The sequence below is a fragment of the Schistocerca nitens genome, chromosome 5 (genome assembly GCF_023898315.1).
Source record: "Schistocerca nitens isolate TAMUIC-IGC-003100 chromosome 5, iqSchNite1.1, whole genome shotgun sequence".
NCBI classification, from domain to species: Eukaryota; Metazoa; Arthropoda; class Insecta; order Orthoptera; family Acrididae; genus Schistocerca; species Schistocerca nitens.
The window spans coordinates 852,306,835-852,333,388 of NC_064618.1; the positions used below are offsets into that span (position 1 = coordinate 852,306,835).

The 26,554-nt window shown below is 42.9% G+C and overlaps 1 protein-coding gene across 1 annotated transcript in view; it reads left to right on the top strand.

Annotated features, from left to right (window-relative positions):
- LOC126260759 (uncharacterized) overlaps positions 1-26,554 on the top strand; it is a 1,547,391-nt gene that overhangs the window by 1,154,582 nt on the left and 366,255 nt on the right. The window contains exon 40 of the mRNA XM_049958097.1: positions 6,266-6,434. Within this exon, the coding sequence (XP_049814054.1) occupies positions 6,266-6,434 (169 nt within the window). The remainder of the gene's footprint in view (positions 1-6,265; positions 6,435-26,554) is intronic.

A 26,554-nucleotide genomic window follows, 5' to 3' on the forward strand; every position in this document is an offset into this window, starting at 1 on the left:
TGAGGAAGCCGAAACAAAGACTGCGCTTTGTTGGAAGAACACTTAGAAGATGCGACAAACGCACTAAAGAGACAGCCTACATTACACTTGTCCGTCCTCTGCTGGAATACTGCTGCGCGGAATGGGATCCTTACCAGGTAGGATCGACGGAGGACATCGAAAAAGTGCAAAGAAGGGCAGCTCGTTTCGTGTTATCGCGCAATAGGGGTGAGAGTTTCACTGATATGATATGCGAGTTGGGGTGGCAGTCACTCAAAAAAGGCGGTTTTCTTTGCGGCGAAATCTATTTGCGAAATTTTAATCACCAACTTTCTCTTCCGAATGCGAAAATATTTTGTTGACACCCATCTACGTAGGGAGAAATGATCATCATAATAAAATAAATCAGAGCTCGAACGCAAAGATTTAGGTGTTCCTTTTCCCACGCGCCATTCGAGAGTGGAATGTAAGAGAAGTAGTATGAAAATGGTACGATGAACCCTCTGAGGGCACTTAAGTGTGAATTGCAGAGTAACCATGTAAATGTACCGGGTGATCAAAAAGTTAGTATACACTTGAAAACTGAATAAATCACGGAATAATGTAGATAGAGAGGTACAAATTGACACACATGCTTGGAATGACATGGGGTTTTATTAGAACCAAAAAAATACAAAAGCTCAAAAAATGTTCGACAGATGGCGCTTCATCTGATCAGAATAGCAATAATTAGCATAACAAAGTAAGACAAAGTAAAGATGATGTTCCTTGCAGGAAATGCTCAATGTGTCCACCATCATTCCTCAACAATAGCTGTAGTCGAGGAATAATGTTGTGAACAGCACTGTAAAGCATGTCTGGAGTTATGGTGAGGAATTGGCGTCGGATGTTGTCTTTCAGCATCCCTAGAGATTTCGGTCGATCACGATACACTTGCGACTTCAGGTAACCCCAAAGCCAATAATAGCACGGACTGAGGTCTGAGGACCTGGGAGGCCAAGCATGACGAAAGTGGCGGCTAAGCACACGATCATCACCAAACGACGCGCGCAAGAGATCTTTCACGCGTCTAGCATTATGAGGTGGAGCGCCATCCTGCATAAACATCGTACGCCCCAGCAGATGTTTATCAGCCAGGCTGGGGATGGTGACATTCTGTAACATATCGGCGTACCTCTCACCCGTCACGGTAGCAGTTACAAAACCAGAACCACGCATTTTCTCAAAAAAAAAAAAAAAAAAAAAATGCCCCATAACGGTAGATGTGGTAAATGCAACGCATACCGTGACTTTCTCGTCGTGCAATGGAGTTTCCACGACAGTTCTAGGATTTTCGGTAGCCCAAATTCTGCAGTTGTGGGCGTTGACAGACCCTCGGAGCGTGAAATGAGCTTCGTCGGTCCACAACACGTTACTCAACCAATCGTCATCTTCCGCCATCTTTTGAAACGCCCTCCGCTTCACTAAATCGCCAGGTAACAGTTCATAATGCCGATGGATTTTGTACGGATAGCATCGGAGGGTACGCCTCAGTGCCAACCAAACTGTAGTGTATGGAATGCCGGTGCGACGTGCGACTGCACGAGCGCTGACTTCCCCGTGCATAGACGAACCCGCTACAGTCTCCATTTCTTCCTGAACTGTCTCAGCAGCATTACGCCTTGTGCTCGGTCGGCCACTACGGGCTCTATCGTCTAAACAACCCGTGGCTTCGAACTTCGAAATCATTCTCGCCACAGCTGCATTTGTCAACGGACCTTTACCCGTTCGAATCCCCTTCCTATGGCGATAGGATCGTAACGCTGAACTAGCACATTTCCCATTCTGATAACACAGCTTCACTAAAAGCGCCTTTTCAGGTAACGTCAACATGCTACGAATGCTGGCGCATCTGATTCTCTCTATCATTACAGTTCCTTTTATACACGATTGTCATGCGCAGTCACTGACGTTTTGCTGTCCAGCGCCATCTGTCGGACATTTTGTGAACTTTGTTTTGTTTTTGGTTCTAATGAAACCCCGTGTCATTCCAAGCATGTGCGTCAATTTTTACCTCTCTATCTACATTATTCCGTGGTTTATTAAGTTTTCAAATTTATACTGACTTTTTGCTCACCCGGTAGATATAGTCTGCTCCACTGCTGTTGCGCGTGAGTGTCCCCAGACAGGGCTGTGAAGGATCCAGTGGAGCGCTCGCCCTCTGGGGACACACAGTGGTCCGCCAGCCGCCCGCTCAGTTCTCGCCGCCGCGGCGGAAGCGCGCACGCCGGCAGACCGAGACGCGGCTTTCTCCAATTTCCATGCAGTCTCCGCCGCTGGCCACGAACAATGGGGAGTACGTAACGCCGCGGTCCCCCCTGAGGCGCGACCTCGGCCATTATAAGGTACCGCGACCGCCTCCTCGCCTCCTCGCCTCGCCCTCGCTCTCTGCCCTTTGCCAGCCGGTTCGCAAACGTCTGCCGAGGCGCTTATCTGGTGCCATCCATCTCCGGACGTTCACAGACTCTTTCGGCAGGAAACCGTTCCGTCCAAATACAGGAGGCGGAGTTTCGTTTTAATTCCTCGTATATCGTGAGAGCCGTGCCGATTTAGGACGGGCGACCTTTTACGGCAGAGCGACCTTCTCCGTGTGCCACAGGTTACCCTATGATGAAACGCGAGGAAATTTATGTAAACGGTTTGCCACACATGCAAAAACGTAGTCATTTTTTTATCTTCTCACTGGTAGACTTCTTTCTCTCTTTCCCTCTATGTCGACGCCCGTCACTGGTCTTCCCTTTTGTGTGTGTGTGTGTGTGTGTGTGTGTGTGTGTGTGTGTGTGTGTGTGTCATCTGACTCGTCAGTCTCCTGACTGCTTTGATGTGGTCCGCTACGAATTTTTCTCCTGTGCCAACTTCTTCATCTCGGAGTAACATTTGCAACCTACGTCCTCAATTACTTGCTGGAAGTAATCTAATCTCCGTTTTCCTCTACAGTTTTTGCCCTCTACAGCTCCCTCTAGTACCATGCCAGCATCTCGTGGTCGTGCGGTAGCGTTCTCGCTTCCCACGCCCGGGGTCCCGGGTTCGATTCCCGGCGGGGTCAGGGATTTTCTCTGCCTCGTGATGGCTGGGTGTTGTGTGCTGTCCTTAGGTTAGTTAGGTTTAAGTAGCTCTAAGTTCTAGGGGACTGATGACCATAGATGTTAAGTCCCATAGTGCTCAGAGCCATTTGAACCATTTTTTTCTAGTATGTAGTCAAATTAAATCGGGTGATGCTGAGGGGATTAGATTAGGAAATGAGACACTTAAAGTAGTAGAGGAGTTTTGCTATTTGGGGAGCAAAATAACTGATGATGGTCGAAGTAGAGAGGATATAAATTGTAGACTGGCAATGGCAAGGAAAGCGTTTCTGAAGAAGAGAAATTTGTTAACATCGAGTATAGATTTAAGTGTCAGGAAGTCGTTTCTGAAAGTATTTGTATGGAGTGTAGCCATGTATGGAAGTGAAACATGGACGATAAATAGTTTGGACAAGAAGAGAATAGAAGCTTTCGAAATGTGGTGCTACAGAAAAATGCTGAAGATAAGGTGGGTAGATCACGTAACTAATGAGGACGTATTGAATAGGATTGGGGAGAGGAGAAGTTTGTGGCACAACTTGACTAGAAGAAGGGATCGGTTGGTAGGACATGTTCTGAGGCATCGAGGGATGACAAATTTAGCATTGGAGGGCAGCGTGGAGGGTAAAAATCGTAGAGTGAGACCAAGAGATCAATACACTAAGCAGATTCAGAAGGATGTAGGTTGCAGTAGGTACTGGAAGAAGCTTGCACAGGATAGAGTAGCGTGGAGAGCTGCATCAAACCAGTCTCAGGACTGAAGACCACAACAACAACAACAACAACTACCATGGAAGTTATTCCCTGATGTCTTAACAAATGTCCAACTTTGAACATTGCTGACGTTTGCAGCAACCGTATACACAAATTTGAAAAATATGTAAAAGTCTGCCAACCGGTTGCATAGATTTTCTATATACCTTGACCAGGTTTCGTCACCTCTAAGGGTGACTTCATTAGAAGTTGGCAGATTTTTACATATTTTTCAAATTAACAGATGTCCTATCATTTTGTGCCTTCTCCTTGTCAGTGTTTTCCACACATTCCTTTCCTCTACGATTCCGTGCAGAACCTCCTCATTCCTTACCTTATCAGTTCACCTAATTTTCGACATTCGTCTGTAGCGCCACATCTCAAATGCTTCGATTCTCTTCCGTTCTGGTTTCCTAACACTCCATGTTTCACATCCATACAATGCTGTGTTCCAAATACATTCACAGAAATTTCTTCCTCGAATCAAGGCCTATGTTTGGGGGTAGACTTCTCTGGGCCAGGAATGCCATTTTTGCCATAGCGAGTCTGCTTTTGATGTCCTCCTTGCTCCGTCCGTCATTGATTATTTTACTGCCTAGGTAGCAGAATTCCTTAACTTCATTGACTTCGTGACCATCAATCCTGATGTTAAGTTTCTCGCTGTTCTCATTTCTACTACTTCTCATTACCTTCGTCTTTATGAGGATACTGTATGCAAAATGTGCTACGAATATATGTATAGTTTCCGGTAAAGAAGTAATAGATTAAATTCTAATGCCTGATGCAATGAAAAGCTAGAATATACTAAGCGATAAATTTTTAGTTTTATTGTTTTGTATGCTTTGTCAATGACAAGAAGCTCCGTAAAGGTTTCAACTTACGTGTAGAGTTTCTTGGTTATCGCAAAGTGCTCGGATCCTTAGGTATTGGGTGACTATAGGCTGGGTAGTTTGTGCGCCATGTGCTACGCTGCCTGAAGGGTCACACAGAAAGTTTCTAACTTTAATACTTGTCTTATCGTGTTACACTTCTAACATAAAATTATACCTCTTAACGATTAGATTGTGACAGAATTTTAAAATTTTAAATTCGGTGCATAATTATAAGAAGTCAAATTTTTGTTGCCCCTGTGAGCCAATAGATAGGCATTCTGCAACTGGAAATGGGTGGCCTTTTTTAGCCGGTAATTAATATATATGATTATTTGCAACTTTCATTTTAAGGCTGATTGTGAGGGAAAGTATTCTATTTGAAAATCAAAAAATTGCTTAGTATTTACATTTATTTTGTTATTTTGCATTTGTCTTGTCGTTTCTTATAACTATAATTCGGTTTTCTTTTTTTCCAATATTGAAATACTGATTTCTTGGGTGAACATGAGTCTCAACTTTTTATGATACAATTGTTGATGGCAATGCTAAGGAATCATGTTGGATAACGTAATGTTTGCAGTTCTTTTCATGTTTTTAATATCATAAATTCGTTCAGTCGAAAATTTTATACAGTAAAATGTTTAAGTTCAGTTGCTGAGTTACAGGTTTTGAATTCGAAAATTAATCTACAATATTATTTTTGATAGTTATTTGTCACAAATTTTCTCGTGCCAGTGTCCAGATTACAAGTCCAGATCCTGAATACGGATCTGCACTGCAGTCGCAATTAAGAGGGACGTTCAATAAGTAATGCAACACATTTTAATCTCGGTCAGTTTCGGCTGAAAAAATGAGGAATTTGTTATGTGGATTGTGGAATAGTTCTGCTTCAACCCCGATAGTTTCATGAAGTTCCGATGGGTGGCGGCTCTCTACGGAGCCTACAAAATGGCGTCTGTAACGGAACTGCGTTCCGAGTAGAGAACTGTCACTGAGCTTCTTTGGTGGGAAAACCAGAGCATCGCAGATATTCATAGGCTCTGGCGGTATGTCTAGGGAGACCTGGCAGTGAAGAAAAGCACGTTGAGTCGTCGGGCGAGAAGTCTGTCATCGTCGCAACGAAGTCGTGCAAACCGGCAGCACGCAGCCGTTGCTCTTGCAGTGTTGGAACGTGCGGACATTCTCATTCGAGGTGATCGAGGGAACGCAGTCAATGAAGGATGCACTCCGCGGAAAGCAGTACGTGGATTATGGGAGATTACTGATGCAGCAAGGCGTTGGTTCCGACGTCGACCAGTAGAGTGGTACCGTGCGGGCGTACAGGCCCTGCCAGTAAGGTGGCGTAAGGTCGTCGCACTGAACGGAGATAATGTTGAAGAATAGGGTTTTGCGGCCAAAATATTGTGGTGTATTGGAGTTGTGAATAAAACCGACCTGCTTTCAGAAAGAAATGTGTTGCACTACTTAGTGACCGCCCAGTCGCTTGTGTTGTCTTGTGCTGTGCTGTGCTGTGTTGTTGCCACGCGGCTGATAGCGCGCCCCCTGCCTGGCTGCCCACAGCCCGACTACTACCGAGACGCGGCGCACTTCCGCCGCCAGGGTGACGGCCCGTGCTACCAGCTGGAGATCCCGCACGCCAAGCTAGACTTCACCGGCGCCTACTCCGTCGTCGCCCGCAACTGCCATGGGGAGGCCAAGGCCGTGATCTCGCTGCAGATCTACGCCAAAGGTAGGCCATTCCCTCGTCTTCTAGCGTCTAGTCTACTCACTCATCTCAGACTTGCACCGCTTCGCCTAACCCAGCCCAGCAGTTACCCTGGACTGACACTCTAAGCTATGACAACGCTATCAAGCATTGCACGATACCCGAAACTAACAACAACTTCCGCCCCCCCCCCCCGCCCCTCGCACAACTGACCCTTAACATAGACAAATGTCATGTATTGCGAATACATAGAAAGAAGGATCTTTTATTGTATGATTATATGATAGTGGAACGAACACTGGTAGCAGTTACTTCTGTAAAATATCTGGGAGTATGCGTGCGGAACGATTTGAAATGGAATGATCATATAAAATTAATTGTTGGTAAGGCGGGTGAGATTCATTGGGAGAGTTCTAACATTCTGCGTGGTGTTTGTTCTAAGTCGTGTCTCCCTACCACTTCCGCGCAACGACGCTCTGAGCGTATTTTTTAGGGAATTGACTAGTTTGAACCTGGGACCTGTTGCTGGTAAGGAGACGCCAGAACACACATGACATGTAGAATTCAGTGAGACTAGCGATGATATAATCAAATACTTAATGATTTCAACGCCAGCTCCACTGCACTCCCTGTAAAAGAATCTTAATACCAACTAAATTTAGTGGAAGGGGTTCAAGACTTTCCTATTTTTTAGTTAGCTGGTAAAAAAACGTCGAAAAAGCAGTTAAGTTTACCATTGGAATTGGTTAATTTAATGTCAGGATTTATTCGGAGCTATGTGACATACTGCCGGATTTGCTATCATGTCAGGGTTTTCATGGAAGGTGTTGGATTTGCCTGACACCTTACAGAGTCCTTAGAAAATGTAGTCCATCATCAAAGGAGGTGGCTTACAAAACACTCGTTCGACCTATACTTGAGTATTGCTCATCAGTGTGGGATCCGTACCAGGTCGGATAGACGCAGGAGATAGAGAAGATCCAAAGAAGAGCGGCGCGTTTCGTCACAGGGTTATTTGGTAAGCGTCATAGCGTTACGGAGATGTTTAGCAAAGTGGCAGACTCTGCAAGAGAGGCGCTCTGTATCGCGGTGTAGCTTGCTGTCCAGGTTTCGAGAGGGTGCGTTTCTGGATGAGATATCGAATATATTGCTTCCCCCTACTTATACCTCCTGAGAAGATCACGAATGTAAAATCAGACAGATTCGAGCGCGCACGGAGGCTTTCCGGCAGTCGTTCTTCCTGCGAACCTTACGCGATTGGAACAGGAAAGGGAGGTAATGACAGTGGCACGTAAAGTGCCCTCCGCCACACACCGTTGGGTGGCTTGCGGAGTATAAATGTAGGTGTAGATGTGTCTGTGCCAGATAGCAAGAAAACCGCTAGTGCTAGACTATCATAAAGGTTTGCTTCCCTTGGCGCTTGCCTTGGCACTTGGTTCCCCTTTGACCTTGAAACCGCTAGCCTTTGTTCGCTTTTCGTCCACTATCGATATCCACGATGAGACAGAGAGAAGAAATCATTAGTATATATATATATATATATATATATATATATATATATATATATATATATTATATATATATACTCCTGGAAATTGAAATAAGAACACCGTGAATACATTGTCCCAGGAAGGGGAAACTTTATTGACACATTCCTGGGGTCAGATACATCACATGATCACACTGACAGAACCACAGGCACATAGACACAGGCAACAGAGCATGCACAATGTCGGCACTAGTACAGTGTATAACCACCTTTCGCAGCAATGCAGGCTGCTATTCTCCCATGGAGACGGCCGTAGAGATGCTGGATGTAGTCCTGTGGAACGGCTTGCCATGCCATTTCCACCTGGCGCCTCAGTTGGACCAGCGTTCGTGCTGGACGTGCAGACCGCGGGAGACGATGCTTCATCCAGTCCCAAACATGCTCAATGGGGGACAGATCCGGAGATCTTGCTGGCCAGGGTAGTTGACTTACACCTTCTAGAGCACGTTGGGTGGCACGGGATACATGCGGACGTGCATTGTCCTGTTGGAACAGGAAGTTCCCTTGCCGGTCTGGGAACGGTAGAACGATGGGTTCGATGACGGTTTGGATGTACCGTGCACTATTCAGTGTCCCCTCGACGATCACCAGTGGTGTACGGCCAGTGTAGGAGATCGCTCCCCACACCATGATGCCGGGTGTTGGCCCTATGTGCCTCGGTCGTACGCAGTCCTGATTGTGGCGCTCACCTGCACGGCGCCAAACACGCATACGACCATCATTGGCACCAAGGCAGAAGCGACTCTCATCGCTGAAGACGACACGTCTCCATTCGTCCCTCCATTCACGCCTGTCGCGACACCACTGGAGGCGGGCTGCACGATGTTGGGGCGTGAGCGGAAGACGGCCTAACGGTGTGCGGGACCGTAGCCCAGCTTCATGGAGACGGTTGCGAATGGTCCTCGCCGATACCCCAGGAGCAACAGTGTCCCTAATTTGCTGGGAAGTGGCGGTGCGGTCCCCTACGGCACTGCGTAGGATCCTACGGTCTTGGCGTGCATCCGTGCGTCGCTGCGGTCCGGTCCCAGGTCGACGGGCACGTGCACGTTCCGCCGACCACTGGCGACAACATCGATGTACTGTGGAGACCTCACGCCCCACGTGTTGAGCAATTCGGCGGTACGTCCACCCGGCCTCCCGCATGCCCACTATACGCCCTCGCTCAAAGTCCGTCAACTGCACATACGGTTCACGTCCACGCTGTCGCGGCATGCTACCAGTGTTAAAGACTGCGATGGAGCTCCGTGTGCCACGGCAAACTGGCTGACACTGACGGCGGCGGTGCACAAATGCTGCGCAGCTAGCGCCATTCGACGGCCAACACCGCGGTTCCTGGTGTGTCCGCTGTGCCGTGCGTGTGATCATTGCTTGTACAGCCCTCTCGCAGTGTCCGGAGCAAGTATAGTGGGTCTGACACACCGGTGTCAATGTGTTCTTTTTTCCATTTCCAGGAGTATATATGAGGGTTGGAACTTAAATAGTGGCAACTATTTATTCACAACAGATACAAAAGAGTTACATATTTGCATTGTTACTGTCTTTTGAAATTAGCCACCAGCGTTATGTAGAATCCGTTGCCAGCGATGTGGAAGGCGTACTATTCCGTTAGTAGAGCCTCTTCTGTTGATGGTGCGAATGGAGCGCTCTACTGCCTGTCGAATCTCTGGATCAGTTCTGAAACGAATGCCACGAATTGGTTCCTTCATCTTCGAAATCAAATCAAAGTGACAAGGACTTAAGCCATCTGTGACCAGCTTTGCGAAAGAAGCGGCGACACTTTCTGCGCAACCCACCCATCATTTTGCACGACAATGTGCGGGCGCATACAGCGAAAGCTGTGGCTGCTCTGTTCGGTCGATGGGACTGGGAAGTACTGTTCCATCCACCATACTCCTCAGACTTAAGTCCTTGTGAGTTTGATTTGATTCCAAAGATGAAGGAACCACTTCGTGGCATTCCCTTCAGCAATGTTCCAGTGATTCGACAGGCAGTAGACCACTCCATTCGCACCATCAACAGAACAGGCTCTGATAACGGTATACTACGCCCTCCACATCGCTGGCAACGGGTTCTACACAACGCTGGTGACTACTTTGAAAGACAGTAACAGGTGCAAACATGTATCTCATTTGTATCGGTTGTGAATAAATAGTTGTCACTATTTAAGTTCCAACCCTCGTAACAACTTTTTCAAGCTTTCGTAGCCAATGGCTCCTTTTCCTAGCAGAAGAGTTGAAGCGGAAGGAAGAGGGCCGGAGGAAAACGACTGGAGAGGTTTGGGGATAGGGGTACAGTTCAAAAAAGTCACCCAGAACCCCGGGTCAGTGGAGACCTTATAACACTACAACAGCGTTATTTACGTAGCTTACGTAGTCAAATACCAAATTTGGTTTATTACATACGATGCCTCAACAGAACCATTAGTCCTGTTACGAAAAAGCCACGTATAACACTCCTGTCTGCTACTACTGTACCATAACCTCAACACTAGAACAGGTTGTGACATAAAACTATTTCGTAAAAGCAACTATGGCACAAAGCGACAGAGCAGTGTTACCCTCTGAGAGGAATTTTGTTATGTTGACCGTGTTGTTCCTAACGGAAATGGCTTATCGGAAATGACAGTCAGAATTACGTAAATATTTGAACAGTACCGAACAAAATTTTGCCTATCTGCACTGTTCAACGGATAAAGAAAACGGCCGCCAGCCTAACTAGGCAAGAGAATGATTAACATTCTCGATTAGGAAAATAGGTATAAGTAACTATAACGGACAAACACAACCTAAACTTGGCCACACACGAATGCAATGAATTCTGACACACCTATGTTTTAAGATAGAAGCTAACGACTGGAGCAGCACAAAAAAAACTATTTGCACAGTTATAACACGTACAGAAAAAAAACACTATCACTTTCAGGGCTTACATAAAGTGAATGGTCTTTATAATATTACTATTAACATGCACTTCTAATGCACAAGATACACAAACACTTAGCAAACATGAATATATAGAGTTTCACAACTGCAGCTTTCTCACTTTTACTACTGCGAAACACAATACTGACCAAATTGCAAGAAACTGACTCACCTTTTAGGATTTATTACAGACAATAATGTGATCATTTACTAAGCAAAACGTTATAAGCCTCAGTCTTGAGAAATTTTAATTTGAAGTTGGCAACAAAACATTAATAAGCATTTTTACTAAGAATGTTATTTTCAGCAAGCATCATTAACTCTAACTCACTTTCTTGCCACATTAACTTTAACTTTACTACGTTCAAGAGGCATTAATTAGAAAACTGGAATTTTAACGTACTTTCAGTAAGGACACTCGGTAATCACTTTACTTCAAACGGAGAGGACCCTGAGAGGTGTTATGATGAGGAGAAAAATCAAGGTAGGTACATAAAGTCAGATACACATTACCTTATATTTCAGCATAATAACACATCCATTAAGCTGATCCTTCACTGTACATCCTTATAATATTACGTTGCAATGATTGCGCAATGTGGTGGCAACTGCATGTTGGTAGGTGTAATTGCAGGCAGAATTGCTGGACTCTGTCGTTTCTTGGTGGCGAAGATAGATGCAAATTCCAGAATAGCCCAGCTATTTATCCATCCATCCGAGGCATTGGAAAATAACAAGAAAAGCCTCTCTCGAAACCAGCACTATGCAACTTTTACACAGCAGTGCACGGACTCGTAGCTCATCTCTGACTGCTGGCTCGTCCCCGACTCGCTATTCGTTCCACCTTTTCCACCTAAGCCAACCACATTTTGCGCGCGCTACGCTGTTCCGTTCCTGAGGGGAACCCCTACACCTTTTACATACAGAATAACTAAGAGCCCTAAGTGAAGGTCAGCAGTTTACATAACAGCAAACAAACACATTAAATAAAACAGAACATTTGCACATATTGACACTTCTACAAAAAATTATTCACACAGAATTACAATTATATACAGTAAGTTTTGTTCCCTCCAAATGGGACAAAGTATTTACAGTACAGATACACTACTTTGCATAGAATCAAACTACAACATCAAAGTTTTAACATAGAAAAGAGTATACAATTTTGTGTTATCTATTCAATCAAAAACATTTACAGGTTCTTAACGATGTAATATTAAATGAGAAAAAAATGAAGCAAAAAAAAATTAAATAAATAAATCCATACAGCATAAGAGCTGTGGTGTTACACATGCCCCATGTTTCATTGAAGTTTCCTGTAAGGGATACTTCAAGGAAACATCCATAACACCTAAGTGGTGTTGGCTAAAGAAAAAAATTGTACCATCCAACTTCAGTTGGGAGAGAAAAAATACACATATTACAAATATACAGTATATACACTAAGAAATGCATATATTTCTTTCAAAAACATCCTCAAAGTAAAGCATTTATAGCAATTTTCATTTTCAGACTAGTTTACGGAAATTAATTTTGCATCTTTACATAAAATACCTTTAAGCATGTTCATTTTACACACATACAGTTCAAATAATAGACAAACAATACACAAAATAAATCTGCATATTAGGAGAATAGGTATAGCCTTCAAATAAAAGAAAAGGAAATAAACACACATACAATAGCACAGAACATTTTAACTCAACAAAACACAAATTTGTCTTTCAATGTTGTTAAAGAATGTAACTTTCAGAGACACACAAGTATACTCATGATCATAGTACATTTTGCAAGGTTCAGCAATTAATGGAATGTTGAAAATTTCAGTTTGCTTTCACATATGCACAAGTATTTACACAAACAGCTATGAGAACCCTTTTCCAACTGACTCTTTAAATACAAAAGTAACTTTTCAAGGTTTTCTCAAAACAGTTAACTTTAAATCTGCTCTTCATTAATAGTAGTCCAAAATGTTTGTTGTACATAAACACATTAATCTATTCAGAACCTATCTTTAATCATCACTGCTGTGTTCTAAAACAGACAGTCCAAAACTTTAAGTTATTCCAAAAACCCTAGCATCAAAACATCTACATCCATTTAAATAAGAATCCATTTATATTTTATAATAAATTTTCACTGACTTCAGAAAGAATAGTCAGTTCATAACACATTGACCAATAAACCTAACTACGTTCACTGCTTGCCTCAGCACTAGCAGTCTATGTTATACATTCTGCCCATTATTGTTTTGGCAGTCTTTATCTATAAACCTTTAGGCACAAAAACACAATTTAGATTAAGAACACTAAAACAGACATTTTTCAATTCATACACTGCCTCATCCTCTAGGTTTGGCAGTTCGTAACCACTTAACTTTTTGCCCCACAATGGCAAGTCCTTTGGCTACTGCTCACACTGCATATTTGGGTAGCCCTCAGCTTTAGGACCACTGCAATTTTTATTGTTTTGTCTTGTTTTGCGGCCCAACAACATACTTTTGAGCAGTTTATTGTCATCATCTTTGTGTTTTTCATCATTATGTCACATCTTTGGTAAAATTTGCATTAATGGTACAAAACATAAAACCTGCAACTTTGAAACAGCAATTAGACACTGGCAACAAAACCATTTCTTTTCAAATGACAACATCAGGTAAAATATACATTAATCGAGAAACAATTAAATGTCATACCTGGGATTAAGTCAGGATTAAGAATTTCTTACTACTCCTTTACCATTGCTTTTCCACACACAGTTAGGTCATTACATACATCAAGATCAGGACAATAATTTCATATCCTATTGCAAGTGATTTCTGCCAACCCTTTGGGGCACTAGACACATATATCACATATCTACTTTACACATATTAGTCGGGTTCATCTCCTCAGTTTTTGACACCCATACAGTTTTTCAACACCATATTTGCCCATTTCTATACAACCATCTTTAGATATTAATCATATTAGATTATTTACTTTAAACGTTACCTTTATTCACCCTTGCATCTTTCTGCACAGAACCATTTACTTTAACTGCATGTTCTTATTCCTTTTTACTGTACCCACTATACTTTCATTATTCTTGGTCGTTTTCTAGTGTACCCATATTGTTTATCCATTTACTTTTCTCAAAAACATTTATCTTTAATCATATGGCACAAGGAAAATTTAGCATTATCAAAATTTTTATCATCATTCAAATTCACTACAAAAATTTAAATAAATATACCTATATTTTTGGGAACCTCACTTTAAAATAACTTTCAATTAGTATTAAATTTTAAGTTTGGAGCAATTGGTTACAATCGTGGCTTGAATACTGGGATTCAGTTATTTTAAAGTTGAATTCACATTTTGTATAACACGATTCAATATAAAAAAGGGAAGAAAGAAAGAAGACAGTCAAAGTTCCGAATGAAGAAGGGGAAGGTTGCCAACACAAAAAGAAACGGAAGTAGTGCTGGCAACGACTCGGGTCCCTGGTGCTCGTCAGGCACCTGACAATGCAAAGAGTGCATTGCCCCCTGAGGGTCAACAACCCTCATCTGAGGACATGTCTCCTTAAGTAAACCACATACTGCAAACATAAGCCCTTTCTGATTTTTAAGTATATTAGAAATAAATTATTATCTTGTGGAGTTCTTTGCACTTTCATTAAGTGACCATAAGCATCATCATTCCTAAAGTTTTCATGTTTCTCACACTACATGGCCCTCTCTTCATAATTAGGCTGGCAACAATAAGTATTCAATTGAAAATAAACAGTTCCTAAGTAAAGTCAAACAGTATACTACAGTAAATAAACAACAAACTTCCACAGGCCTCAAGGTCAACAAAACAATAATTCACTTTCAGATAACACTCAGATACAATAATAATACTAAAGTCATGCATTATATTAACAAAATATATACATACATCCTGCCCCCAGTCTCTTTATTAACAAGGCAGTCTTTTATGGTTCATAAACAGTGACTTCAATCTGGTGGCTTTTTAGGCCTCCTATCTTCTACATCTTTCACTATGCTATTCAGATCTTGCCAACGATTTGTTTCATCTGGTGGCTTTTTAGGTTTTGGATATTCCAAGTCTTTAGCAAGATACAACATCTCCTGTTCTGCTATCATTTTATCAGGTGGTTCTTTTAGTTCCTGTAATTTACACTCATTTAAAACATTTGTTAAGGCTTGCCCCAGTATAGTATCATCTGGAGGTTCCTGAAAATTATGCCCCTGTGTTACATTACCAAATAATTCATTCGGTTTTGGCCCATTTTCACTTTCTGTATCCTGCTTTAGAAAAATGTCACTAATTTTCTCATACCCTCTTTCAGTAAATGTATATTCACTTTCGTTTACACCTGCAAATTCATCTTCACTGGAGTCATCATTACTCTCTTCCTCACCATCAGATCCACTTAAGTACTCGACTTTTGAACAATAGGGAAAGTTAGTATATTCATTCTTATCTGTATTCATATACCTTTCATCATCTGAACTATCACTGATTTCATTTCCGTCATCAGATTCGAGCAGGAAAGCAACTTTTAGACAGTGGAGCAGATTATCACTAGATGCCTCCGACACTTCGTTTTTCGACTCATTTTCTACACAATGCACATCGTTTGGACAGTCAGACACTTCTGTTATATCACTTTGAACGATTTCGGCCTTAACTTCATATTTAGTATAATCGTCATGTACTTCGATAACTTTCATTTCATTTTCTTCCATGCTATCAGTTTCAGACCATCGCGCGAAATTACCACACCCTTCTATCTCAGAATCACTAAACACATTTCCATCAACAACAATTTTGTCTGCACTGTTTACAATGCAATGTTCACTGACGTCCTCCTTTACATCATTTTTACCTATTATTAATTGAGCACACGTCTTTTGCGTGGCATATTCTACCTCCCTTTCCTCTTTATTCATCATAACTCCTCCCACATCTACGTCCTTTACCTCATACACATCATTAATAGTGTCAATATTTCCCTTTTCACACGCCTTTTCTGTCTCCCTTTCATTCTTTAATAAAGTCTTTTCGCACGAATCCGATACGGAGTTATCTTTATCATATGACGCATTAACTTTATTTTCATTTCTACGTTCATTTATTACTGAAACTGGCCATCGGAAGTGTCCGATCCCGCCTCTTCTGTCTCTCTCTACGGCAGCCATCTTGTTCTGACGTCTGCCATTTGTGTCTGCTGCCAAATGCAATGTACGCTGCTCCGGCAAGCGCTGGCCCGAGCACAAACAGTCACGTGGCTTTGCACTGGGAACGCCACTATGTATCACTCCGCGCCCGTCTGCTATAGGCGCGCCCTTAACCTTTCTGCCCCGTTGTTTACATCTTTCCTTCTTGAACCTAATATTGGACATCTTTTCTTTGGGCCCAAAACCGGTTTCCGCGTGAATCCGGCCCGTAACACACGCGGTTTTCAGTTTTCCATTTCGTCTCTATTTTGGAAATTCCGCGGCATGTATCCTCTGCCGCGCGTCGTAAAATTTCCTCTGCCTCTCGCACGACCTCTTTGAATCGTGTTTACGCGAAATCTATCATTCTCCTGTCGTTCGTTTTGGTCATTATTTTCGCGCGAATAATTGTTGTTATGATGGGGACGGGATTCGCGATTTCTTCGCCAGTGATCTTCATCTTCTACCCTTTCCAAAAACGCGGAAAAACTACTGTGGGTACTCCCAACATACCGTTTAGAATCCTCAGGCAGTTTCTGCCAAAGAACCCAAACGATCTCGGCTTCAGTTCTTCTTGCTTTTAGGTGTATTAGTTTTCTGTACCATGATTCGCAAAATTCTTTCATGGTTTGCCTGCCTCTGATATCGTACAGTCTGGCCATTAGAAATTCACGCCACAACTGGTCTTGTTTTTGTTCTGACCAGTACTCGTCAATAAATTTTTGTTTAAAATTTTCAAAAGACATCTGGTTTGTATCCAGATTCAACCCCCACCTTTTAGCTTCTCCCGTTAATGCACTAATGACAACATTGATTTTTTCCTGGTCAGATAAATATTCAGGAAAGTTCCTTTCGCAATTCTTTACAAAGTCTAGGGGATGCCATCCGTTATGTCTCTTTGCAGGGTCGAATTTTTCTTCGCCTTCTAATATTTTACTGAAAGGGATCCTTTCTGTAAATTGTGGAGGTCCTGATCGTATTTTTCTTTCCAAGTCATACATTTTGTCTTGGATTTGTGAAGTGTTATGGTCACACTTCTTTTCGCAATTAACAATCTGTTTAGTTAGAGCTCTGCTTGTTTCTGTTACAGACTGTTTGATCTGTGCGAATTCCTCGTTACATTCGGTTTGTATTTCGGATTTAATACCGAATACCTTTTCATCCACTTTAGTACAGACTAGGGGTTCTATTTTATCTTGGATTTTAATTACTTCTGTGTCAAATCTTTCGTTAATGTCATCGATTTGTCCCTGTATGTTGGCAATATTGCCATTGATGACAGTAATTTCGCTTTTGAGGTTTTTAATATCATTACTCACAATGTCTACTTTTACATCAACTTTCTCAATCTGTTTACTAATATCACTACCCTGTGCTGCAATTTGCTGTCTTTGCTCTACATTCTGTTGCCCCAGTGCTGTAATTTGTGCAGACAACATTTTTAACAAATCAGTCACATCTGGTGTCTTTTCACTTTTGGTTTCAACTGAATTTCCGTGTTCAAATCCTACAACCCTTTCTGTTTTTGGGGATTCAAATATATCCCGCGATTCATTAACATAGCCACTGTCTTCCGCAACATCGCTCATATTGTCTTCCTTAGTACGAGCGGCATTCATCGCTTCTATCTGTTTATTGACATCGGCGTGGTAGCGTACGTAATTTAACTCGCGCACACTGCCATCTATTGGTGTGCCGCCTGAACTACTCTCGATTGCATTCTGCTCTCGCGTATTTAGATTCCTTTCTAGTTCCCTGTCCATTTTAGCTATTACTAAGTAGTGATACCTTTAATTTTCAATCTAAGCTGAACTTTCACTATCCGTTCTGTTAACTAATGTACAGGTTCGTGCCGCTGGACGTTCTATGTTCACTCTATGTTTGTAAAATGCTAACTACTTATAATTTTTTTCCGCATGTAGATGCAAATCGAACAACGTCCTGTCACGCAGCGCCATGTATAACACTACAACAGCGTTATTTACGTAGCTTACGTAGTCAAATACCAAATTTGGTTTATTACATACGATGCCTCAACAGAACCATTAGTCCTGTTACGAAAAAGCCACGTATAACACTCCTGTCTGCTACTACTGTACCATAACCTCAACACTAGAACAGGTTGTGACATAAAACTATTTCGTAAAAGCAACTATGGCACAAAGCGACAGAGCAGTGTTACCCTCTGAGAGGAATTTTGTTATGTTGACCGTGTTGTTCCTAACGGAAATGGCTTATCGGAAATGACAGTCAGAATTACGTAAATATTTGAACAGTACCGAACAAAATTTTGCCTATCTGCACTGTTCAACGGATAAAGAAAACGGCCGCCAGCCTAACTAGGCAAGAGAATGATTAACATTCTCGATTAGGAAAATAGGTATAAGTAACTATAACGGACAAACACAACCTAAACTTGGCCACACACGAATGCAATGAATTCTGACACACCTATGTTTTAAGATAGAAGCTAACGACTGGAGCAGCACAAAAAAAAACTATTTGCACAGTTATAACACGTACAGAAAAAAAACACTATCACTTTCAGGGCTTACATAAAGTGAATGGTCTTTATAATATTACTATTAACATGCACTTCTAATGCACAAGATACACAAACACTTAGAAAACATGAATATATAGAGTTTCACAACTGCAGCTTTCTCACTTTTACTACTGCGAAACACAATACTGACCAAATTGCAAGAAACTGACTCACCTTTTAGGATTTATTACAGACAATAATGTGATCATTTACTAAGCAAAACGTTATAAGCCTCAGTCTTGAGAAATTTTAATTTGAAGTTGGCAACAAAACATTAATAAGCATTTTTACTAAGAATGTTATTTTCAGCAAGCATCATTAACTCTAACTCACTTTCTTGCCACATTAACTTTAACTTTACTACGTTCAAGAGGCATTAATTAGAAAACTGGAATTTTAACGTACTTTCAGTAAGGACACTCGGTAATCACTTTACTTCAAACGGAGAGGACCCTGAGAGGTGTTATGATGAGGAGAAAAATCAAGGTAGGTACATAAAGTCAGATACACATTACCTTATATTTCAGCATAATAACACATCCATTAAGCTGATCCTTCACTGTACATCCTTATAATATTACGTTGCAATGATTGCGCAATGTGGTGGCAACTGCATGTTGGTAGGTGTAATTGCAGGCAGAATTGCTGGACTCTGTCGTTTCTTGGTGGCGAAGATAGATGCAAATTCCAGAATAGCCCAGCTATTTATCCATCCATCCGAGGCATTGGAAAATAACAAGAAAAGCCTCTCTCGAAACCAGCACTATGCAACTTTTACACAGCAGTGCACGGACTCGTAGCTCATCTCTGACTGCTGGCTCGTCCCCGACTCGCTATTCGTTCCACCTTTTCCACCTAAGCCAACCACATTTTGCGCGCGCTACGCTGTTCCGTTCCTGAGGGGAACCCCTACACCTTTTACATACAGAATAACTAAGAGCCCTAAGTGAAGGTCAGCAGTTTACATAACAGCAAACAAACACATTAAATAAAACAGAACATTTGCACATATTGACACTTCTACAAAAAATTATTCACACAGAATTACAATTATATACAGTAAGTTTTGTTCCCTCCAAATGGGACAAAGTATTTACAGTACAGATACACTACTTTGCATAGAATCAAACTACAACATCAAAGTTTTAACATAGAAAAGAGTATACAATTTTGTGTTATCTATTCAATCAAAAACATTTACAGGTTCTTAACGATGTAATATTAAATGAGAAAAAAAATGAAGCAAAAAAAATTAAATAAATAAATCCATACAGCATAAGAGCTGTGGTGTTACAACCTAACGAACGGTATGGGAAGGATAGCTTTAATGATTTCTTTTCTTCTCTCTGTTCCCCTTCGAGTACACATTGTATCATGTAAACGTAGTAAGCTAAAACCTGATATGCCCTCATACGTCATCGAGCCTGAAGCGCGCCTTTAGTAAACCATCCAATAACCAAACACCTACACCTATGTGTGTGATGTCCTTAGGTTAGTTAGGTTTAAGTGGTTCTAGGTTCTAGGGGACTGGTGACCTTAGAAGTTAAGTCCCATAGTGCTCAGAGCCATTTTTTTAGTTCTGTTTCGCAGAACGCGGTCGGCCGCTGACGGATGCACGACCGCACCCACTCTCTCGCTTCCTCGTCAGACTGAAACCGAAGTCCACGCGTGTCTTTCTTCAGGTCGCCAAAGAGATGAAAATCACACGGTGAAAGATCTGGGCTGTAAGGAGGATGTTGCAGTGTTTGCCCACGAAATCGCTGATGCGTAGCTTTCAGTATGGGGACGGGCGTATCGAGCTACAGGGTGATTTGATCCGACGACATGCCGACAGGCCGGGTGTAAACGGCAAAGGCAACGGTGGAAACTTCCCACCTTTCGCAAGCAAAAGAAGTCCAAATCTGTTCACCCAAGTTCTGGCAAGGTCATGGTGACCTTCGACTGCAGGGGTCCTCTGCTCGTCGAGTTTCTCCAGCGTGGAACAAGAGTCAATGCGCAGCGCTATGAAGACACTTTGCAGAAACTGGGACGCGCTATAAGTCAAAACGCCCATTCGCCCTGTCGCGCGGTAACGCCCGACCCCACACTGCCAATCGAACAAAGACTGCGCTTCAGCGATTTGGTTGGGAAACGCTGCAACATCCTCCGTGCAGCCTGGATCTTTCACCGTCTGATTTCCGCGTCTTTGGCGACCTGAAGAAAAACAGGCACGTACGTCGGTATCAGTCGGACGAGGAAGCGCAAGAGTCGGTGCAGTTGTGGATCCATCTGCGGCCGACCGCGATCTACAAAACAGGAAATAATCGGCTCGCCTCCCAGTGGGATGAATGTCTTAACGCGTGTGGCGATTACTCTCGAATGGAACCATTCCACGGTGGGCGCTCGGTTTTCATTTGAATGTCCCTCGAAAGATAACACTGAACCAAAACGGATGTATCACAATGGCCACAAAAATGAAAATGATCGTATGGCATTGTTGGCTGGGAGGCCACATTCTGGGGATTTCGGCCGCCGTATTGAAAGTCCATTTCAGGTGACACGACGTCGGCGACTTGCGAGTCAATGATGATGAAGGACACACAACACCAAGTCCCCTGCCGGGAATCAAACCCGGGCCCCCCGCGTGGTAGGCGGTACGCTACCGCTACGCTACGGAGCCGGACACCACAATGGCCACAATTAATAGGCAAACGGCGTTACTGCTAGTTCACAAAAACCTATACTACGCCAATAGTCACATCTACAAATTACCGGGTAGTGACTGTCACTAACAACGCAGGATAGAGTGAACATTTTACGCAAGCAACGGTTTGCAGTTACGGAAGAGATCTGAACGCGTTTACCGAGCCACTTGGTTCAGTGGTAAGACATTTGTCTCGTGTTTGCGAAGGTTGCAGTTTGAATCGCCGTCCGGCCATTCAGATATAGGTTCTTCGTGGTTTCAGAAGGATATTTTACTTGAAATGGACACACCGAGGGAGGTGGCGCAGTGGTTAGCACACTGGACTCGCATTCGGGAGGACGACGGTTCAAACCCGCGTCCGACCATCCTGATTTAGGTTTTCCGTGATTTCCCTAATGGCCGTGATGGTTCCTGTGAAAGGGCACGACCGCCTTCCTTCCCCAACCTTCCTTAATGCCCTGTTTGGTCCCCTCTCCCGAATCAACCAACCAACCAAACTGACTCAGCCAATTTCCTTCTCCGTACTTATCCGGTCAGAGCTTGATCTTGCTGCACAGACCTTGTCTTCGACGGGACGCCAAAACCTATTCCTCCTCTCTTTCCATCCTGAATATGAGACGAGATCAGCAATCGAGCTGGCGTAAAAACCTCCGGTTTGGCCAACTCTTTGAGTATGGCTCATTACCATTGCAGCTGGAATACAGATTTATAGTCTTCGTAACACATTCCTTTGTGTTACGCGAGCGTGCATTATGATTCAAACTAGAGACTTTTTGAAGCATTAATTTGTGAAAGTTCTTCTATTCACAGCCCTGCTAAAGTATTCAATCTTTTCTAGATTTTGCTTCAAATTTGTGTGAAACGTCTTTTGAACGTACTTACGAATTTCCTAAAAGTATTTAAGTATGTACGAACTTCCAGCATGCTGGAGTATCTTGGGTCAGCATCTTTAAATAAGTGTCTACAGATGCGAAGGAGCAAGAAATTGTGTGGAAAGGGCATCTCCCTTCAGCGCAAACACAATCTCCTAGGCATTCACGAAACCATGAAATGACAAGTCTGTAGCAGTGGCGGACGAATCTCGTCGCCAATGTGATAAAAATTTCTGAACTACAGTCAGGCAAAAGTGGCAACCAAAAGAGGCATATACAATCTGAGAAAGTGCTGTCTGTATAATTAAAATATCGTAGTATGTGAAAGTAACGTTTATCACAGGTACTCGCAAGATGAAAGTCAAAGCCGTACAGTAAAGCAAATCGGAAAACCGGAAGTTTTAGGCGGCATGATCTTGCAGATTAGCGCTGTATGCCATTACTCACCACTCTCGAAAGTATAGCATATTTTAACTATCACTGTATAACTTTACGATTCATTCTGTTGTACGTGATAACTTCATTAGTGTTTGCGCCGAGAAGACGAAGTACCATTCTTTCTCGGAGTTGTTTATTGCTAGAGCACTCCGAACGATCTATAACGAGAATAAGATCGGCGCTTCTTCGAACTTCTTCTTGCTAGATGCGTTATACATCGTTTCTGACGAGGAAATTAGTCATTGGTCACAGATTATAGGAGGACTTGGCTAATAGCGAGACGTGGCGCCCGGATGCCATTATAGAGTACCTGGCTGCACGGCGACACGGCGACACATGTGTCCGGCGCAGAGAACCGACAAGGAACACTCTGGAACGCGTCGGAACAGGACTCAGCTGGTCAGCACGTGACAAACGGTCCCACAGGAGACCCGGTCCAGATAGCTATGGAAATGTTTGGCGCTCGCTGTCGAAGTCTATCCACGAAAACGTCGCCGGCTGAGTTGCCCTGTTGGCGCCTTAGAAGGATATCGACTGGTGCGACCACAATCTGCGTTCTCGGTCACTCTGAACACCTGTCCCCAGCACTAAACCGCACCTGTGTGGGCACGCGGGGTGTGGCATATGTTGTAGAGCAACGACATGTTTTGGCAGATTCCGTATTCCAGTCGTGGACGATGGGGAAACAATGTTTCAGGAAATAAATCTTTCACAGCTACACATTACGTCTCTATTTACTAGCTATGACTAATTTCAGGACTATACGGTGTCCGGCAGTTTGTCATTAAGGACTCCTGACTCCTGCATATGCCGGATGTTACGCTGACAGCTTGCGGTCGGGTTTTAACAATTGTGAGCACTGGATAATGCTCGGAATGCGCATTAAATAATGAGAACTAATAATGACGAGATAAATACAGAAGTAAAGTGTAATGGTGAAGATTTTTCTCCTGAATATTATCAGCTAGGAATGCACAACAGTTTCACCATGAAATTTGATATTTGTACATAACTGGAATAAATGTCCCCATTTCTCTGATTTCAACTTTATGATCGCAATGAGTCGTTTACTTGCAAATAGCAGAATGATCTTACATTCCACTCGGAAACTTTATTCGTGAAACTCCAAGATTTCATACAATACTCACTACCGTTTCCCACACGTTGTCATATATGTTGAGCTAATGGTTCATGCTTTGTACGTTTCAGCAGCTGTCAAAACCTCTGAACAGCTCAACTCGTTGTACAAGCTAAATGGGACGCCACGATTGATTTAAACCGCAGTTCGGACGTAAGCATCAACAGCAGAACCCGTTGCGAACCAAACAGCTTCTCATTTGTGAATATTACTCCCACTGCCTCGTACCCTCGTAACTCCGATCGGGCGTCTTCCCACGCAAAACTCGAAGACTCGTTTCTGCATAACTTGCTCAGTCACGTACTAGATGTATGGTGACAGGTGTTCCTCTACACAGGATTATGCTGCAGCCCACCGGAGCTTACTGGACCACACCACACCGCTGGCCACCTCGTTGCTTCCCTTCACACTCGAATTAAAGTGCATCGTGCAGGGTTTGTAAATTACAATAGCAGCCTTGCGAATCAAGAAAAGTAAACGGATTACGCGTCTGTCCCCTCAAATGGTAAAATTTATGTCATGGTTCAACTGTTGTTGCGATCTTCAGTCCAAAGACTACTATGACATAACCCTCTACGCTAGTCTACTCCTGCGAGCCCCTTCTTTCTTCTTCTCTGTGTAACCACCGCAACATGCATTCATTTTCCCACAGTCAAGTCTGCGCCTCCATCTAAATCCCCCGCCCCCCAACACATGCCGGCCAGAGTGGCCGAGCGGTTCTAGCCGCTTCAGTCTGTAACCGCGCGACCTCTACGGTCGCAGGTTCGAATTCTGCCTAGGGCATGGATGTGTGTGATGTCCTTAGGTTAGTTAGGTTTAAGTAGTTCTAAGTTCTAGGGGACTGATGACCTCAGATGTTAAGTCCCATAGTGTTCAGAGCCATTTTTGAACCCAACACATACATACACACACACACACACACGCACACACACACACAAACACAAACACACACACACACAAGCACACACACATATTTTCCTCCATTAACGAATGACGATTCCTTGACGCTTTAGGATGTGTCATATTAGCAGATCCCTCCTCTTACTGAATTGTGTCACTAATTTCCTTTCTCCCTAGTTCGATTCAGAACCACTTCATTAGCTCTCCAATCCTCCTATCTAATCTTCAGCAGTCTCCTGTAACAACACATTTCAAAAGCATCCACTTCTTCTCCTTTGAGCTATTTGGTGACCACGTTTCTCCTCCATAAAAGATTACACTCCAGACAGATACATTCACTCGAATTTCTAATCACTTAAGTCTGTATTCGAATTGAACAAATTTCTCTTTTTCAGGATTGCAGTTTTTGATATAGCAAGTATGTATTTTAAATCCGCTGTATTTCGGACATCGTCACTTATTTTGCTGCCAGATAAGAGAACTTATTTACTAATTTTAGTGCCTTTTTTTGCCCTCCCTAATTCTTCCAGCTCCACCTTATTTCATTCGACTGCATTCCGTTTCCCTTCGCGTGTAGGTCCTAGGTGACGACGTAGTTTCTGAGTGCTAAAACCATTTCACCGCAGGCTGCCAAATTCTTTTTACAAAATGATCTTTATCGCACCTGTTTCCACGTAGTAGTAAATGGGTTTCAAAAATGACACACATTTCACCGACGCGACATTAAACAGTGTCACGAAGTTAAAGAAAGTGTTTTACGATTGTAATTTCTTGATAGTGTTATCACAGGCATTTGAAAACGGCCACAGGCCGCAACTGGACATTAATGTAACGTAATACATGATGCAATATATGCCATTTTAAATAAACAGTATGTCAGACTATAGTGAACATTTAAAATGGTTTTAGGATTGAGAAACCATTCCGCTTGATTTATTTTTGCTGATGTTCGTCTTATAATCTCTTTTCAAGACTGTATCCATTCCATTCAAATGCTCTTCCACCTTCTCGTAGCCGGCTGATATGGCCGAGAGGTTCTAGGGGCTTCAGTCTGGAACCGCGCGACCGCTACGGTCGCAGGTTCGAAACCTGCCTCGGGCATGGATGTGTGTGATGTCCTTAGGTTAGTTAGGTTTAAGTAGTTCTAAGTCCATGGGACTGATGATCTCAGATGTTAAGTCCCATAGTGCTCAGAGCCATTTGAACCATTTGAACTTCTCTTACTTGTGAATGACCACCTGGAGTTCTCGATTCTGCCACTCGCATTATATGTTTGCAACTTTCGTTGCTTTTGAGTAACATCTTTTCCCATGCAAAACTCGAAACACTTCTTTTAAAAGCCTACTTAGTTTGTTGTTGTTGTTTTGTCCAGAACCTGCAAACTCCGTCTTCCATGAATCAAAAATCATGTTTTCCTGACTGTCCATTGTGTATCGCCATCCTGACCTGCTACTGAACATCGAGGTATCCAATGCCTCCCAAAACTACAACGCCATTTCCAGAACACGGTTTGGGCGTCGTTATCTGGGGAGATACGATCTATACTGTCTTCACGTCTGCCATTGTATTTAAGCACTACGTCCTCTCGATGGAGTCATGTTTTCTGCTTGTTAGCCTGGATGGACGTGGCGTGCCTTTAAAATGAATGGAAGCGACTGAAGAGAGGAATGAGAATTCTTAAAATATATTATGCAGTCGAATAAGCGACTGGTATTGCATATTTACTCTGAAGCGACATTACAATGCCTTGCAGAAATAATTTAAAAATGTAGTTGACAATGAAATTACATCCCCACCGTCGGTGTTGTGTCCAAACGGCAGGTCTTCATGTCTAGCTCTCCACGCAGTCCTTGACATTTCCTACCCTCTTGGATTTCTCATAATTG